General features: G+C 39.2%; 1 protein-coding gene across 2 annotated transcripts in view; it reads right to left on the reverse strand.

Moving 5' to 3' along the window:
- The window catches only part of LOC124162570 (4-coumarate--CoA ligase-like 1), a 48,839-nt gene that overhangs the window by 10,245 nt on the left and 20,660 nt on the right, over window positions 1–17,934 (reverse strand). For both annotated transcript variants that reach the window (XM_046539148.1, XM_046539147.1), the window contains exons 4-6: window positions 14,970–15,177; window positions 12,322–12,501; window positions 2,598–2,751 (exon numbers count right to left, since the gene is read on the reverse strand). In XM_046539148.1, the coding sequence (XP_046395104.1) occupies window positions 2,598–2,751; window positions 12,322–12,501; window positions 14,970–15,177 (542 nt within the window). The remainder of the gene's footprint in view (window positions 1–2,597; window positions 2,752–12,321; window positions 12,502–14,969; window positions 15,178–17,934) is intronic.

Genomic DNA, 17,934 nt, shown 5'->3' on the forward strand with positions numbered 1-17,934 from the left:
GATAGCGTGTTCATCAAAATTGGTGCAGCCATTAACATACTACAACGGAAGAAACATACGAAATTATTAATAATGAAAAACACTTTACTTCCACAAAATTCACAGTTTCTATTTTATTACCGGTTTCCGCTATTACACCATTTTCAAATACATACAATATATGGTGGGGCAAGGTGTATATATAGTGGTTGTTGGTGTAGGCGTGAGGGGAAAAGGTTTAGATTCAAGCTGGGATTGGTGATTCGTGGAAAAGAATAGGGCGGGAGGGGGACACAGTTTGTTTGGTGGGTTGTTGGGGTGGGGGATTTGGGAGGGTGATGAGTAATAAGGGGGGTGGGTTGGGAAATGTTATGTCGTTAACAAGGTTTCCATTTATGACTATTTCTCGAATTTCCTAGGCGTCCATCCTTCTTTCTTTACTGGTAAAATGGAGTATTTCGGGGTCGAAATTACTTCCGTGCCCCATTTCCAGGAGGTGACGGGCGAAAGCTGACGTATCGTCCTTGTTTTTCCAACATGCCCTGTTTTCCTTTACCCTTGTGTTGAAGTCTCGTCCCGTTTGGCCGATGTAGCATGAATAACAATCATTACATTTTAATTTATAAATGCCAGATTTTAATTGTGCGAAAAATCCACAGAGAAAAATCATTCGCCTTGACCGGGATTCGAACCCGGATCCCTCGATTTCCGGCCGAGTGCTTTAGCCAGTTAAGCTACCGAGGCGTCATTCTTCCCTGTGGAAATTTTTTCTCTGTGGATTTTTCGCACAATTTGTGCATTGCGGGTGACTCCCGTAAAGTTATCACCGTGGCTAGTCCCGGTATACTTAAATTCGCCAGATTTTAATTTTGGTTCAATAACATCTTTATCATTATTTAACAGTCTACCCAAGGTGTTATTATTATAAAAAGCAACTTTTTATTTGTTTTTGGGGATAGCTTGGGATACAGCATTAGACAAAGGGCCTATAAAAGGTATCTTACACCATTTAGTTGAATTTCTGGGTTCGACGGGTAGCAAGGAACTTGACTGGCTTGAAATTATGAAACAACACTTCTTTTCGGGCAGTCGCGTAAAACAAACTAAGTTTTTTACGTCGCGTATAAAAGCAGTAAAACAATTTGATTTTAATTGTATTTTTTTAGCCAAGTGCGGTCATAATAAGTCATAGTATTTTCATAGGGTAAACCTTTGACTTAAACATTTTTTCGGGTCCAAAAGCATGAAATTTGCAAATACAAGTATTTTCCAAAATAAGCGCGCATTTCTTGCTGGTCTGCATTTGCGAAAATGTTTTCGATCTCGGCCCTTGTTTTTCTGCAGTGGTTCGTGTTTTTACAATTTCCATTAAATGTGAATTATCTATAAACCTAACTATTATTAGGACTCATTTTCTTTCACAATAGTCCATATTGTCCAGTGCTTGAAAAAGGCCTTTTTTTCTCCTTGAAATTTAGTCAATAAAAGTTCTTTTCTCACTCACTCGCCGTGCATTCGAAAGTAGGTTTGGGAACTTGAGGGTATAAAGATGATCCTGGGATAAGCTATAAGCATGTGAAATCTTCTTTCTTTTCAGGCAGATTCTTTTCCCTGGACTGCGATGATGTTCGTCCAACAGCACCAAAATCTTCACCTAGATTTAAACCCGGGTCGATTGGATCAGTGGCCACGCGCTCCACTAACTAGTCTTCCTCGATCGATACTATGATTCCATATGACTCTCTTTTGTACAACATCATGAAGTCAACCTGAATCCTTCCCTTTGAAATCAAACAGAAGCATTCAGGTGGAATATACACGGAAAAATATTTGGTACGCTTCGATTTGCAGACGACACAGCAGTCATAGTCGAGGCATGCTTTGAAGAGAAATATGATAAATATGGTAAAGGAAATGGCCTGATATATCAACATAAAGAAAAATATGGTATTAGTATGCCGCAAAATAGAAGAGTCTAGGACTAACATAAAACCAGGAAAACAAAAAGTTTGAAGATATGGAAGAATTTTGCTATCTCGGAACCCGATTAACCAGCGATCTACGAAGCGAGAAATAAATAATCATTAGAATAGCATAGGCGAAGAGAGCATTCAACAAGAAGAAGAATCTTCTAGCAGCTGAGAATACAAGCATAGAAGTAAGGAAGCAATTCATCAGATGCTACACATGGAGCATGATATTGTTATAGTACCTCTTTGCCACGGTATTAATCAATGATATTTAATTTTAAGCAAATAAAGTTGTCAGACGTCAAAACTAGACAAATAAATATTTATTTTATTTCTCTGAGAATTGGGGGGGATCTATCACCCTCATCCTCTACCCTAAAGTTACGCTTCTGCCCTACGGAGAAGACGGGATAGCTTAGTCGGCCACGCCATGAGACATGATGGCCTGATGGAAACAAACGTGAAAGGGAAGAAGGGCAAGGGAATTCTCCGAATGAGGAACATAGGACAGATGATAAAGGATGTAAAAGAGAAGAAATATATCGCTATGAAAACGCTAGCGCATAGGAATGGAGATCTGAGGCAAACCAAATTCAGGATTGTTGATGTATGACGATGATAAAAGTTTTCGAGAAAGATAGAACTTACTCCTCAATTTTTTCTGGTCTCCCCCAGCTCTTCAACATTCCAATGAAGTTATAATGAGTGTGCATTACTCCTTTAGGAAGGCCAGTGCTTCCACTTGTGTTAGGAATCGCCACGACATCTTCCTTTGGATTGATCTTGACGTTATGAGGAAATGCTGAAATCAAGGAATAATTAGAATATAATCCTACAGTTAGGCAAGTTCTTTAAGCAATGTAAGGTGAATCTAATACCAAATAAAAACTATTGACAATAATTTTTTTATTATGTTATTTTTTTACTACAAAATAGAGGTATTATTTGAACTACAATATGGAAATAGGAGAAAAATTGTTGACCTTCGATCGACGCACACATATTATCTAAGCCTTGCATTTTTCCTGACTGAAATACCTGCTAATCAATTGCTGGGTTGAATTTATAAATCATCTTTAGTGTATAAGAAACATTATTTTATCAATTTTTTATAGGTGACTGAACGATCGACGGCCCACAGTGGGGCGAAAACTGTTTTGGTCTGCCAAAACCCTAAAATTCATAATGTCCGGATTTTATTTAAATATTTTTTCTTAGGTATTATAATGTCAGGAGCAATGGAATCTGAAGAAATATTTCCGTTTCAGTCATTAATGTAGAGACAGCAACCCTACAAACATGAGTGATGCAGAAATGCATCGCCAGCACGCGCAGATTTTGGTTTCATTCGTCATGTTCTTCACGGCCACTGCTAAGTACCAGCAAAAAGTGTTTCTCTCCACGAGATAACCAATACTTGATGATCACTACCTTTAAATATCAGGCCCTAGTACTTCTAGAAGAAGTCATTTTTTGGGCCTTCATAACATGTGCTACAAGTTTCAGAATAACACAAAATGTCACTTGAGCTACAAAAAATGTCTAACGATGTCGGATCCATATATTACTTTGAATCAAATGTTTGTTATGTGCTCGAAGTGCCAGAAAAAAATTGGGTGCTGGTTCGCGCAGGTTTTTGAGATAATTGCTTTAGAGTGCAACTATGTATTACTTTGGTAAGCGCTCCGCGGCGCGCGCCGCGGTATAGGAAGCAACAAAACCTCTCACATATCGCCACCGAGAAGATTTTGTCCATTACTTTTTCGATGGTGATTGAGATAGGGCCAGTGGTAGTAGGGTTCTCCGGTGTTCTAAAACGTGCTCGTGGTTATGTTAACGATATCGAGGCATGAGTTATATAAGCTGTTGATGACGGAAAAACGTCTTCCATGGAAAGAACTTTACCAGCGTGTATATCTTCATTTGGATGAAGTATTTGGTTTTCCCAAAGACAATGTGATAGAGGAGAAAATGAAAAGGACGGTGCGGCGGCTTTGTGGGGAAGTGCGAAAGAAATGGATGGAATCTCACCGCATTGAAAAGGACTTTCTTCGCTACCATGGAGATTGGCTGGATGCTAAAATTGTGATCAATACTCCTTGAACTACAAAAACGACCACAAAAACTTCAGGTATTTATAATATTTTCAACGTAATAATTTTGTATTTACATTCTAATTAAAATATTTTGATCGACATATTACTTGTACTGTTGCACACTATAATGTATTTGTATATTCAATCAAATTGCTGATTACATTTTTGCAGGCAGCGGTCGGCCAAGAAGAGGCTTTGAGGAGAGTAGCTACCGCAGTAAGATGAGAATGGTGGAGGAAATGACGGCAACTACGAGTACACCGGCCCTAACGTTTGCGACCGAAAAGGCTCTCTGTGCTCAAGGCAGGGATGCAGAGGTTGGACTGGTGAAAGAGGCTCTCCACTCTACTCTCACTCGAGCATCAAAAATAGCAGATGCTTGGAAAAAGTCTCAGTCGAAAGAGAGTAAGTTCATCCATCCATACTCCCCTGAAGAAGCCCTTTCTCTCATGATTGAAGCCGATTTGTCTCCCAAATCATATCAAACCTTACGATCGCAGGCGATAGAAAGGGGATCAGATCTATATCCCTCTTATAAGAAGGTCCTTTTAGCCAAACAGAAGTGTTATCCGTGCAACACTGCGGTCATAATCACTGAACGTAAGGCTGAAGTTAACGTACAGGCCTTACTTGACATAACTGTTTCCAGAATCGCCAAGCTGCAAGCGGACGTTATGGAGCCCCTTTCTCCCATCGTTCTCCAAAATTTACATTTGATCTGCGTGTGGGGGCTTGATGGTAGCAGCTCCCAATCTATGTAAAAACAGGTCTCTAAAGACAACTTTATCGACAGTGATCTTATAATGACGTGTGTCGTCCCTCTTCAGTTGTACTACAAAGAAGACAATAGTGCAAAGGTAGTGGTGTGGCAGAATGTTTGCCCTTCATCTACAAGGTATTGCAGGATTTATAAGCTAGAGTTTAAAAAAGAAAATAAGGAAACAGTACTTTATGAACAGCAAAACGTTCAGACACAAATTGATAGACTAGAACCTTCGAATGTTGTCATACCGAGTTGTGGTCCTATTCAAGTACGCCATACAACGATAATGTCAATGATTGACGGTAAGGTATGCAACGCCATTACACACACTTCGTCTCAACGGTGCTGCCTTTGTGGCGCACTCCCCCGGGAAATGAACAACATCGACAAAGTTCTGGAGAGGGGAGTAAATACAGAATCGTTTCGATATGGACTTTCATTTCTCCATGCCTATATTCGATTCTTTGAATGGCTTTTACACGTAAGCTACCGGTTAGAGACTCTAGAATGGAAAAAAACTACAGATACTAAAGATCTTATACAGAGAAGGAAAATTGAAATTCAAAAAAGTTCAAGTCTGAGATGGGTCTTCTAGTAGACATCGTCAAGCAAGGTAGCGGCAATAGTAACGACGGAAATACTGCGCGTCGTTTCTTCCTGAACGCTTCAAAGTCAGCCGCAGTAACTGAATTAGATGAGGAACTAATCAGCCGGTGTGACACAATCCTACGAACTCTCTCCTATGGTTACGCTGTTTATTTGCAAGCATTCCAAGAGTATGCAATTCATACAGCTAGGCACTATGTCCGTCTCTACCCATGGTATCCAATGCCCGCATCAGTTCACCGAATATTAATTCATGGTTCGGATGTAATAGCAGTTGCACTTCTTCCCATAGGAATGTTAAGTGAAGAGGCTATGGAGGCGCGCAATAAAGATTTCAGGAGATTCCGGGAAAAAAGATGCAGAAAAACCTCCAGAGAAGATACTAATAGAGATCTTTTCAAAATTTTAATGGTATCGTCAGATCCAGTTATCTCATCCTTGCGGCCATTACCTCCGAGAAAGAATGGAAGTCTAAAACCGGATGTCTGCGCTCTTTTTCAGAGTGTTAGTAGATCTACAACGGACAGTGAAAGCGAAGACAGCGATTAATAAAAATTCAAAGTGAATCAATTTTTTTTCTGATACATGTTTAAGAATTTGTTTAGCGTTAAACTTGTTAATATTAGAATTTATTTTGAAAAAGGTATTATCTGTATTAAGAAGTGATTGATATGATATTTTACTTGAAATTTATGTAGTGAAAGCTATGTTGGAAGTTGAATTTTTATATCTTAAACTATTAATTGTCTTGTAAAACAATATTTATAAAATTTATAAACATATAAATGTGATTATATATGTCCATGTGTTTTTCTCAAGTTTATTATATGATATTATTTCCGTTCTCAGTAAAAAAAACAATGCAAAAGTTCAATGCAAATGTTTTAATTTGTTTATAATTTTTCCGCTTTTCCTTTTCTTAAAATTTTATTGCATATTCCTAATAACCAGCCCATAATATGCAATCATATGAATTTTTATGCAAATCAGACAAGTCCTTGATATTTTGCCGACTTTCTCCGAATTTGGCCCCACTGTTAAAAGGCCGCGGCCTTTTAAAGAAAATAAATTCCCCAAGGTCGTACTCTTTGCTGGGGAAAAAGGGTAGTACGTGGGAATAGGGTGGTTTCCTATTATTATTTTATTGCATAAATCGAAAGATTATTACTCCTGGAGTACGCATTTCACGCTTTTAAATTTTTAAATGACGATATCTATTTTCGCAATTAAACGAAAAGTGAAAATTTTCAAGCGCGCGAAAACGCGACGGATAGGTAGGAATGATGAGAAAAGTCCGTGTGACGTATTTCTGGTTCCCGCTGTCGCCGTGTGAGGTGACCTCGGGGCGAGGGTATGTGCTTCGCTGCGACGCAGGCTGCTAGCAGGTAGCAGAGTGCCATGCTAGCTGGTAGCGCTTGGCTTAAATAAGGACTATAAATACCTTATCAAACGAAGGAAACTTTCCAACCATAGGCAGTTTTAATAGGTGATTAATAAGAGATGTTTCCCTGAGCTCTGTGCCTCATGCATGCATTGGTAATCTCAGACAATGTGAAACTCCTATCTACTCGTATAGAAATTAGGTCCCTGTGACGTCATGTGGAGTGGAATCGCATGCCAATCTGGCCTTTTACAAATGAGGATAAAATTGACCGCTGCCATTCGTCTAAACTGGGATTTCTAAAACCAAATAATTTGTATATTATGAATACACTAATGGTGGGTAAGGAATCACAATCAATGCATTTCGTTTTCTTCGATGAAGGAAACTACCCTATTTTTTTATCCTGTGGCAAATATTGGAGAAGGGGTCTGCGCATGATAAATAATTGAAATGTTATTTTAATTTCGAATTTGATAATAATAATTAGGGATGGACGGATCCAGGATTTTTTCGGGTCCGGATTCGGATCGGATCCTTGATTTTCGGATCCGGATCTTTCGAATCGGATATTTTCGGATCCCAATGTATTTTCATATTCCTGACGCTGAGATTCCCCCGATGATTGTTCAATCTCTTGGGAAGAGTCACACTATGTGCCAGTCGTATTTTGCCTTTTTTATTTTCCACGGCTGAAATTCTCCTACGTAACCTCTGCAAGAGCTTTCAAACAAAACGGTTCATGATTAGGACAAGATTCGCATGCGACGGCGCATTCCAAGATAAAATCGGAACTCTTTCCACCCCGTTGCATTCGTTGGAGCTATTATTTAAAAATTCGGATCCAAATCCGATGTCTTCCGCGACTTTGGATCCGATGTATCCGATGAAAGGCAATGTCCGCGGATATTTGGATCCGAGGTATCCGATCCGATCATCCCTAATAATAATAATTTGGAAATATAATACCATCCAATCGAAATTTTCCATTTATTTTACAAACATGACAAGGACAAAAAAAGTCAATTAGCAAAAAAAACGCTTGGTGTGACCGGCCCACATGCCGAACTTCGACGTTTTTTCATGCATGCTCTCCGCGTGTTCAGAAAATCCATCGTGACGGTGACCTTTGGATCCAAATCGCGGCTGCAGTGGGAGAGAGTGGTAAATGTTTCTTTTACACCCTGCGAAATGTTTGTTTTGTTTCTATGTTGTATTTTACAAATAACACGATTTTAGCTTTCACTCAGTAGGTTTTCGCAGGTTTTTCACGCCCCATTCTTGTGTGGGCGAACTCCTGCAGTGGTTTTTTTTCGCTGAAGAATACTACACCCTTATCCTCATGTTTTTTCCCACTAACAGAAACCTTTTTTCCACAAAACTTTCACATACAATTGGTCATATTTTTGACATTTCACAAATATTTTATACTGTATATCCGTTGTATTGTAAACGTTTGTCTACTATTTTTAATATGTTTGCATTGACGCTATCGAGGGGTTAGGTGGAAGAGGGGACTTCTTAGTCTCAACCTCGCCCGAATAAACACATTTTATTATTATTATTATTATTATTATTATAAATGTTTGGGAGGTGCTCCCTCTACATGAAATCTCTCATCCTGGGAATATTCTCCCTCTCCTAGTGAACCTTCTCCCCACAAATATTTTTCATGTCTATGACTGTGCTCTATTGTTCAATTGAAAAATAAATTTCTGCATTGTAAATTAAGAGCGTAAACACCGAAATCCTCTCTGGAAGAAATTTAAAGACATCGCCACTCGATCCAATGAACAGCTGTTATTGTGATGGCAATATTCTCTTAAAATTGAACTAGATATTTAGTTCCGATTATTATTTCCCATTGAAACGCTGCTTTCAATGCCTCGTTACGATTATAAGTTTTTTTTCTCGAAAGGCCATTCACTCCCTTTGACGGAAAAGCTCATTTTGTTTTTGGTTACGCTTCGGACAAGGTCCAACTGATATGGTAGGAAGAATGTTTCATTGTTTACTTTGAGTTTTCCTATGCTTACGTAATAACTGAATGAGGTCTCATCACGCTTGTGTAATCTCTCTGACTCCTCGAAAAATATACTTAAAAGAGGGATAGAAGATAGTATTATTTAGAAAGTATTCATTGGTAAAAACCAGTGATTTTATACAAAGAACTAATGACGACGGAAGTTGAAATTTTTTTCCTATCTTATAGTTCACTTTATGAAGCTTACGTTTCCCTCAGATATCACCTTCTTGACACAGGTCGAGGCGTCTTTACGGCATTGTTAGAAAGACATTTTCAGCTGATAAAACGTATGTCACAGTTAAGTCAACTCAGCGATGTATAAAAAAATCTCTTCAACTCTCTCAAAAAAGTACGAAGCATTGAAAAATTGATTCAAACCTCAGGGTTATAGTTTTGATAAAGAGAGCGCTTTAAGAGCCATTTACGCCGTTCGATAAAATTGCGTTTTGGCTCAAGAAAAGTGAACATGAGGAATTACCTTCATTTACTCACATGATGTTCACGAAAAGAAACATCGCGTCAGTGGGAAGCATGAGGGATCGAGCTGTATTTTAACGTTTAATTTAAATAAAAGTGATTTCTATCCAGTTCACTGTTGGTATCATCGTATCATTCTTTCGCTTATGATTTCATGAGCGCACTATCCACAACTTGTTAGCAAGCGCAATATGCGAACTCATTTTTCACAAAATGGTACGAAAACGTTGTAAATGAAGAGCTTTCCCTTGGTTTCGTCATAGAACTCAATGCGATGGATTAACGATACAAGTGAAACCTAGACTTCGCGCATCTGGCCTCGTTGGAAAGGACCTCAGAGCCTCGCGCTCTCTTTAAATGCATACGGAAATGCATGCAACAAAGAACATTTGCTAGTCGGCTCGGCTGTGTTTACGGATTCTTAATTTCGGGGGAGGGGGTGAAGAAAGGGGACGGACTTCATCCCTTAAATTCCTCTCTCAGGAGACTACCATTGGACACTCTTCAGTTTGTTCCCAATACAGAGCGTCACCTCGGTAATGAGATGATATGTATCACTCCTGTCAGAGAACTTCAGGATATTCGTCACACTCAGTTAGGTTAGGTTATTCAGCCATTACGATTTGCCTCTTTCTACCTCGCGGACCCGGGCTCAGCTATAACTCAAATTGGTGGGCAAATGGGAGTGGGGGTGGCCAAGATAGGGTCAGCTTAATTCATTTTAAGCAGGGAAACTTCATGATATTTTATAATAAAATTAATACATCTACATCAACATAATACGCTGCGAGCCACCTCCAGGGTGTTTGGCAGGGGGTGACAAATCACCAACATGCAGCATGCAAGAGGACCGCCACATGCACACGGAGGATGGTAAACGAAGGATATAAAATATAAGCTATAGTATATATGACGGAGTTATGTGGCGTAAGCCTTCGTCATTTCGTGCACGCCAGCCCTCATTCAGCAATAGAAAGCCACCCCACACCCACTTTCTTCTTTCTCGCCCCCACTTTGTTCCCCCACCTCCCCTCTCTCCCAACCCACGACCCATCCGTCCCGGGCAAACCCTCCCACAGTCCCACCCACCCACAGGCGGGTTACAATGTATGACGGAGTATCGCGGCAAGTAGCGACCACGACCCAGCGCATGATTAATTAAGCAAATTCACACTGCGGCACTTAATTTCCTTTTTCTCTTCCTTACTTCGGCCTCCCCTTACATGCATTTGTCGTCCTCAGTGGCGGCGGGCTAAAGCCCTCGCCTGAAAAAAGAAGTGGTGGCGGGTTCGAATCTCATCTGGGTAGGTTGGCCCTACCCAGAGCGTAGTTGTTCATGCACACGTAATTGCTAACTTGTTGAAAAACTCCGATGTAAAGGCCAATATGAGCTGTTTTCGATGATATGGAAATAAATTTAAAAAATACGCCCCAAGGTGAGCTCACATTATTTCTACTGGTTTGCGATTTGTGTCTTTAAATACAGGGATCACTGCAGCATCTCGAAATGGCACATTTTCTCATTTAAAATACACAGTAATCGGCCGTCTTGATTTGCCGCAGCATGACATCAGCTGTCCCGAGCGCGACTAACGCCTTTTCTACTGCATTGACTGCAGTGTTTAAAGCATGGTTTCGTTCGACATCATAGTAAATATAAATAAGGGCGTTCAAGGTGGCTGCGCAGTAACTCATATCCGAGGCCGACGTTAAAACCTCCAACTTCAGTATTACCAGCAATGGGAAATAGAAAAAATAATCAAAGGAAATTCTTATCAACAGGGACGGCGCTAGCAGGTGCGGGGCTAGGGGCGAACCTTCAGTGCGGGGCCCTTCACTAAATAAAATATTAAACTCTATACCCCATCTACAAATTCGAGCATTTTGAATCCCTACCACTCTCTGGCTAAGTATGTGTTCCCCTCCCAAATTCAGACTTCGTAATTACGCCGTTATGATACCATCACGCAGTTGAGTTCAAAATAGTATAATACAAATAAAATTTATAATTATATTTATTCATAAAATTATAACGTAAAATAAACATAAAAAGCGCGCTTTTTACTTTAAATTACTGCATTATTATTCCTTTTTCATAATATTATTTTTTGTCTAGCACGGACTTAACAATACAGTAATAGTTGAAATTGCGTTTTCAAACTATCGTATATTGAATTTTTATTCACGAACGCGGGGCCCCGCGCTTTGGGGGGCCCCGCTTATCAACAATACGTTTGCTTATCAATACGTTTTATAAAAATCCCGATACTTCTCTTTCTTCGTGAGTATTATGTGTAATGGAAAGAATGCAATGGAAATCGCTGACGGAATCCCAAATCTGAAAAAGGCTATCGTCGAAATCAGCACTCTTTGCCGAAGCTGGAGGAGGGGTGGAGGATCACGTGATGCAGGTATTTTGCATAGTTATTATTTTTTCCTTATATTGACCTCGTTTAAATCATGTTAAAATATTTCTTGGAGTGTAGGTCAATATATGTTATGCAAAAAAAATTTAGCCAACGTTTCTGTTTATTTTAAAACATCATCATGGCTTCAATATGTTCTAAGTTTCCTCTTGTATTACTGCTTAAATTTTCCATTCTCAACGTCCAAAAAAATGGGTTAAGGGTTGATGTTGTTATACAGCTACTTCTTCGAATTCTTCTCCTTGTACTTCTTGTAATATTGTAGAATGAGATGGCGGTGATATGAAAGTGATGGATAACTTTCCTCCTTGGTTGATTATATATTTTTTCCTTATCTTAACCTCGTTCAAATCATGTTAAAATAGTTCTTGGAGTGTAGGTCAATATATGTTATGTAAAAAAGTAACATAACATATATAACCTTAACAACCTTAGTCTTTTTTGCATAACATATATTGACCTACACTCCAAGAACTATCTTAACATGGTATTTTGCATTTCAATCTTGGGCGCATGCGCAGAAGCCGTAAATTGGCTCTCGCCGTTCATTTTAACTCGAGGGAGGAGAAGAGAGGCGCACACTCGAACCCTACGCACCGGACCCGTCTTCCTTCTCGATCATCTCCTCGACATCGATGGCTCCATCGACCTTCCCGATGGAAAGCAGGTGCACTGGCCAGTCGAGTCTCGCTGAGGCCCATTTGACCGCCTCGGCCGTCTCGGGGTCGCACATCACGAATTTGGTCTTCGTCTCCCGCATTTGACGCTCGAACTCCTCTGTAAAGGGATTTAAAAAAAACAGTGCATAATATAACTCCTCAGCAAAAGTACTACAAATATAGGGGGACATTAATCAGCCAATAAATTTGGCCAAAAATAATTTAGTCATCATTTCTTTTGCCATAGTGATCATATTTTTTGGTTGAGATTAATCAGTCATGATTAGAGATACGTGAAAATTGCACTTTGATTTTTATTTTATCGCACTTTCAACAACAGTTTATCACATTTTGTTGCATCTATTTTTTTATTTCCATAATGAGGTAGATGACGATAAAATGTAGTGAAAAACATTTATACAGGGTGTCCCATTTATCTTGACCACCCGAAATAACTTTTTGTCCAGATGTAAATTCAAAAATGTGTCAAGCAAATGTTCTTTAGCCGTCAGGGTGACATTAATAAGCATGACTGCCTTCCTTGTAGTTTTGTTGTTTACAAAGATATGAACAGTGGTATGTCTTTTTTTAAATGGCACCCTATATTTTTTTATGAATGACTGGTGTACAATTTACTATGTTTTCATTTGTTCACTGTCAACGTCAGCAAGTGGAGTAGTTCCAACACCCGCATACCTGCACTGAGCGCTAGTGAGTCAGACATTTTTCATAACCCTGTGTTTATGTTAATGGTCCACTGTACTACATTTTAGAATAAGTCTTTAGGAGAGGAAATGAATTGCCGAATAAAAAATATAGGGTGCAATTTAAAAAAGACATACCGCTGTTCATATCTTTGTAAATAACAAAGCTACAAGGAAGGCAATCATGCTGATTAATGTCCCCCTGACGGCTAATGGATATTTGCTTGACGCTTTTTTGAATTCACACCTGGTCAAAACGTTATTTCGGGTGGTCATGATAAATGGAACAACCTGTATATATCCTTTGCTATACAGATAACCTGACTTAATGGTAACCTGAAGAGACGTCAGTGATTTCATGTCATAGACCAGAGGCGAAATAGGAATGCGGAGATGGCAAATTCGAAACGATAGCAGTGAATCTAACCCTTGTATTGTAGACAGATGCTAACTTATTTATTGCGAGGGACGTTTAGAGAGCGTAAGGATATAGATTAGAGTACTAGCGAATCACTCGTTTAAAAATATTAACCCATCAAACGAATTTATTCTACACTACCAATATACCCTATTCGAGCAGAAAAAAAGCTTCCCGATCATCCATCAATTGTGTAATTTAAGTGTAAAAATATCATAAAATGTGATTTCTAGAGACAAAAATGTCGCATTTTCCCCAGGCGAGGGTTTAACCCCTTGACCTTGATTGAACTCTGAACACAAAGCAATGATATGACCATCGCAGGACGACACGCACTGCATCCGCTAAAGCTAGTCCGGAGCCTCAATGCATGACCGATTAACCACGAATTTGAAATGGGGAAACGCGAGAAATTCGAGTGCAATGGATGTTGCTCTTTGATGCCTTAAAAGTATGGTTTAGAGTACTAGTATTTTGTAAATCTGAAATAAATGAAAATGGATTGTAATGCTCGGAAGTCCTCCTCAAGATGGTGATCGCGCAAATTCTTGTCTTCACACGGCAAAGGGGCGTCGCCGTCATGGGCGTAGTTGAGAGATTTATGTCGGGGGGGGAAGGGGGGGTCAGCAGTCCTAAGGCATTAGCTTCAGCATCAGCAGAATTGTTGTGGCTTAAACAGTTATTAGCTGAGATGAAAATTGAAACTACTCAACCCATAACAATGTATGAAGACAATCAATCATGCATATGTGCATTACCAAACTGGCAGCAGAAAAGATTAAAACATATGGATATTGTTTACAAATTTTTTAGAGACCTAATTAATAATAAGATCATCAATGTAATTTACATTCCATCTGAAAGCCAAACAGCAGATTCTCTAACAAAGGGTTTACGATATGATGTTTTTTTCTAATCACCGCAATGAACTTGGTATGTGTGAAATAAAACCAGAGTAATTGTAAGTGTGCCTTGTAAATATTGAGGAGGAGTGTTTGGAGTTGCAATATTTTCGAGGCTCTCTGTGGCAAACTGGTGGTGCCATCTGTCTCCACTAGATTTTTTTATTGGAAAACAGCTGACAACTGTGTGAATAAATAACGGAGTCTATCGTTGATTGTTAAAGAGAATGGGCGTTTTTTTTCTTACCCAGCCTGCCCCAGCAAGGCCTATGAAACACCCCCACTGATGCGGGTGCTATTCCATAGCCCCTAAGTGTTCCTGGAATTTTTTTAAAAATTAGCCCCTACAAACAACACTTTTAGAACTACTAAAGATGACAACTTATTTACACTTTTGATGTTTTTGTTTTCATTGCATTTTAATGTATAGGTTTCGTACTTTTTTCGGGCAAATAACCATATGAGTTGAGGGGATCGGGGGGTGGAGGCTGTTGTCGGTTCACTGTCGAATTGCCCGACAGTGAGCTAAAGGGGAGACGTTGGGAAGGTCATACATACATACCTTTGCCCTCCTTCTGGTAGCAGCCCCTGACGGCCCCACCACATCGCCACACGGAGAACACGATCATGTAGGTGAGGGCCACGTCGTAAGTGACGTAGTAGAGCACGTCCCCTTTCTTGAATCCGAGGCGCGTGAGGGCGCTCGCGATCTTCGTGGACAGAGGCTTCAGGTCGCGGAACTTGTAACTGGTCCCCTTCACCACGTCCGCCTGACCGAAAAAAACGAATCTTCAAATAACCATGGGGCATTGGTGGAACCAGGATACATCTACACCTACATAATACCCAACAAGACGCCTAAAAGGCGTGTGGCAGGGGATGTTAGGACACAAGCCGTTTACAGCTAAAAAAAATGAAGTGCTCTAACGAACTTGGGACTAGCGTTTAGTAAAGTCCTTTATGGTTCGGGGGAAAACGAATTCCCATATCTATGCGTTCGGCAAAACATCTCTCTTAATTCATCGCTTCTATCGGACCTGGAAATATAGTGTGGCTCTAATATTATGTTCTCCGTGTCGCTCTTAAAGATATCCATTCTCAATTGTTCAAGCAATATAAGCCTAGCGCCCAGCCTCCGAGTCTCCAACGGCTCCCAGCCTAATTCGCTTAAGATCTGGGTAACACTGTCTGTACGGCCGAAGCAGTTTTTGATGAAACGTGCAGCCTTCCTTTGTATTTTATTCAGTTCGCGGATTAAGTCTTTCTGCACCGGATCCCATGCGCTCTCTGCATATTCAAGGTGCGGTCGGACGAGAGCGAAATAGAACCTTTCTTTTACTTTCTCATCCGAAAATCTTCCCACAATACGCTTGACGAATCCTAATTTATTCAGGGCTATGCCGCAAATATTCTTACAGGGACAAGGGGGAGGGGTCTCCCAGCAGTAGTGGGGGTCCGAAAAAAATTACCATTCTATCAAGTATACATTGGATACCCGAAGGGTCCCTCTGTGGATCAGCATAGACCACTGCCATGGGGGGTTTATTGTGAAAAATGTTTACCAAGGTCCATTATGAACGACGATAATCGTCGCGTTGAGCCCTTAAAAGATAGATGATTAGCCATTGCCATAATTGGTTATATTTTGATAACTAATAGATATGTAACATGAAATTATAAGTGAAATTTTATTACATTATTCAGATAATATCATTTTCAAATATAAAGTGAACGTAATCTACTTTCGACGTTCGAGGAATATTTAACGTAAATATACTTACACGAAATTACACCGCCATACTATGGGCAATGAATAGCTGAGTCGCGGTGTATCTTCCTTGCATCAGTGTCCCAACAATCATTGAGGCCCTCAAAGGTATTACTTAATTCCATTTAACTTGTCATTCTGTAATTTGAGCGAGCGATGTTCTTCAATTTGTATGCATATAATGAAGTCGGCATAATAATATCTTTTTATTTTTAATTTATTTCTGCTTTTCGATATTTTTAATTATTTCATCAGAATTGGTTTTGCAATAACAATCTAAAATGTGTACTGAAAATCTTTCTGTTTCAACAATTCATATTTAATTCAAAACACGACGTTGAAGCGTTGATACAGAAGTTATCGATAGCAACGGTGACCTAATTATCGCAACACATGGGAAGATAACCGCTCTTATGAAACTCTTCCGTAATAATCGATGAGATAGTCTGATTTTTTTGCTATAGACAAAGCATCGATTGTGAAACTGATTAATTAAAAAAAGGGAAGCGAGACGCATCTGCACCTTCGCTAAATGCCATTCAAATGACTTAATGGATCGCTTCAATGTCAAGGCTAAGAAATGGGATGGAAATCTGAAAAAAAGTTAGACAAAATTCCAATATGACGTACCTACATTGATGTAATATATTTAAACATGGCAAGATAACAAAAAAAAAGTTCTTCGCGAAAAATGAATGAAATTTCATTTCTCAAGTACTTACACCAGTGTTTTCCTTATAGATACAACAATTCTAGCGTCAAAAATTCCTAAAGAGTGACGCTTTTCACTTTTTTCAAAAATCAGACGGATTAAGTAAGTGGCGTAGAGTTTTTGATGGTTATTCTCCCCATATGACTTATTTTTAGGGATTTCAAACAATTTTGGCGCCATTACGTTATTGTAAGCGACGTATAACTATGCAATTTGCAGGATATTTTTCCGGCTTAACGGGTAATTACAGACCTTAACAGTACTCATGTTATGATCCTTAGAAAATTTACAGAAACACTTCAACTTTACACCATTAACCGTAAAATAAACTACGTAGCTTACACAGGAAAATAATACTAAATACTAAATAGTCTTCATAAAGTATCATGTTGATCTTTAAGGTTCCATAATGTCCTAATTCCTGTGAAGAGGGTTGAGCTAAGGTCTATGGCAGCATCACGGAGTCTTTGGGAATGGTGAACGATAATTTAGATTTTATTACTTATTAATATTTACGTCCAATAGGCCATATCCATCTATCATTCTCCACATGAACATTCTTACAATTGGATTGTAATATAAACTTTCTATGCATTTTATGGCATGTTTTTCGCGAATTGATTTAATGGGAAGGTATAGAAAACTTAAACATTGGCTTTTTTCTCATTAAAGCTTTCAGTCATCAAATCTCCAAGCCCGATACCTCTAAAAACAGTTCCTTTCACTGATATTGAATGAGGGCAATAGCCGTGATTTGCTCTTTCGACGGTATTTGCATTTAAATAATTTCTTATGAGCAAATCGAGTGGAATTCAAACATCACCGCAGTGCTCTGCCACGATTCGCTACGTTCTTCAAAATGGTCACCGATTTTGTTTCAATCTGCGTACACGCTACATAAATTCAGTTGGGCACACACTCGATTAATTTTGAAAATTTTCATAATTTTTCTATTTAATGTTGTGTGACGTAATGCCGCCATTCGCATTTTCTCTAATTTGGAGTGGAATGAATGTCCTCCAATTGTTAGCTTGGTAAAATGGCCAA

Source organism: Ischnura elegans, chromosome 7 (genome assembly GCF_921293095.1).
Source record: "Ischnura elegans chromosome 7, ioIscEleg1.1, whole genome shotgun sequence".
Classification (NCBI taxonomy): domain Eukaryota; kingdom Metazoa; phylum Arthropoda; class Insecta; order Odonata; family Coenagrionidae; genus Ischnura; species Ischnura elegans.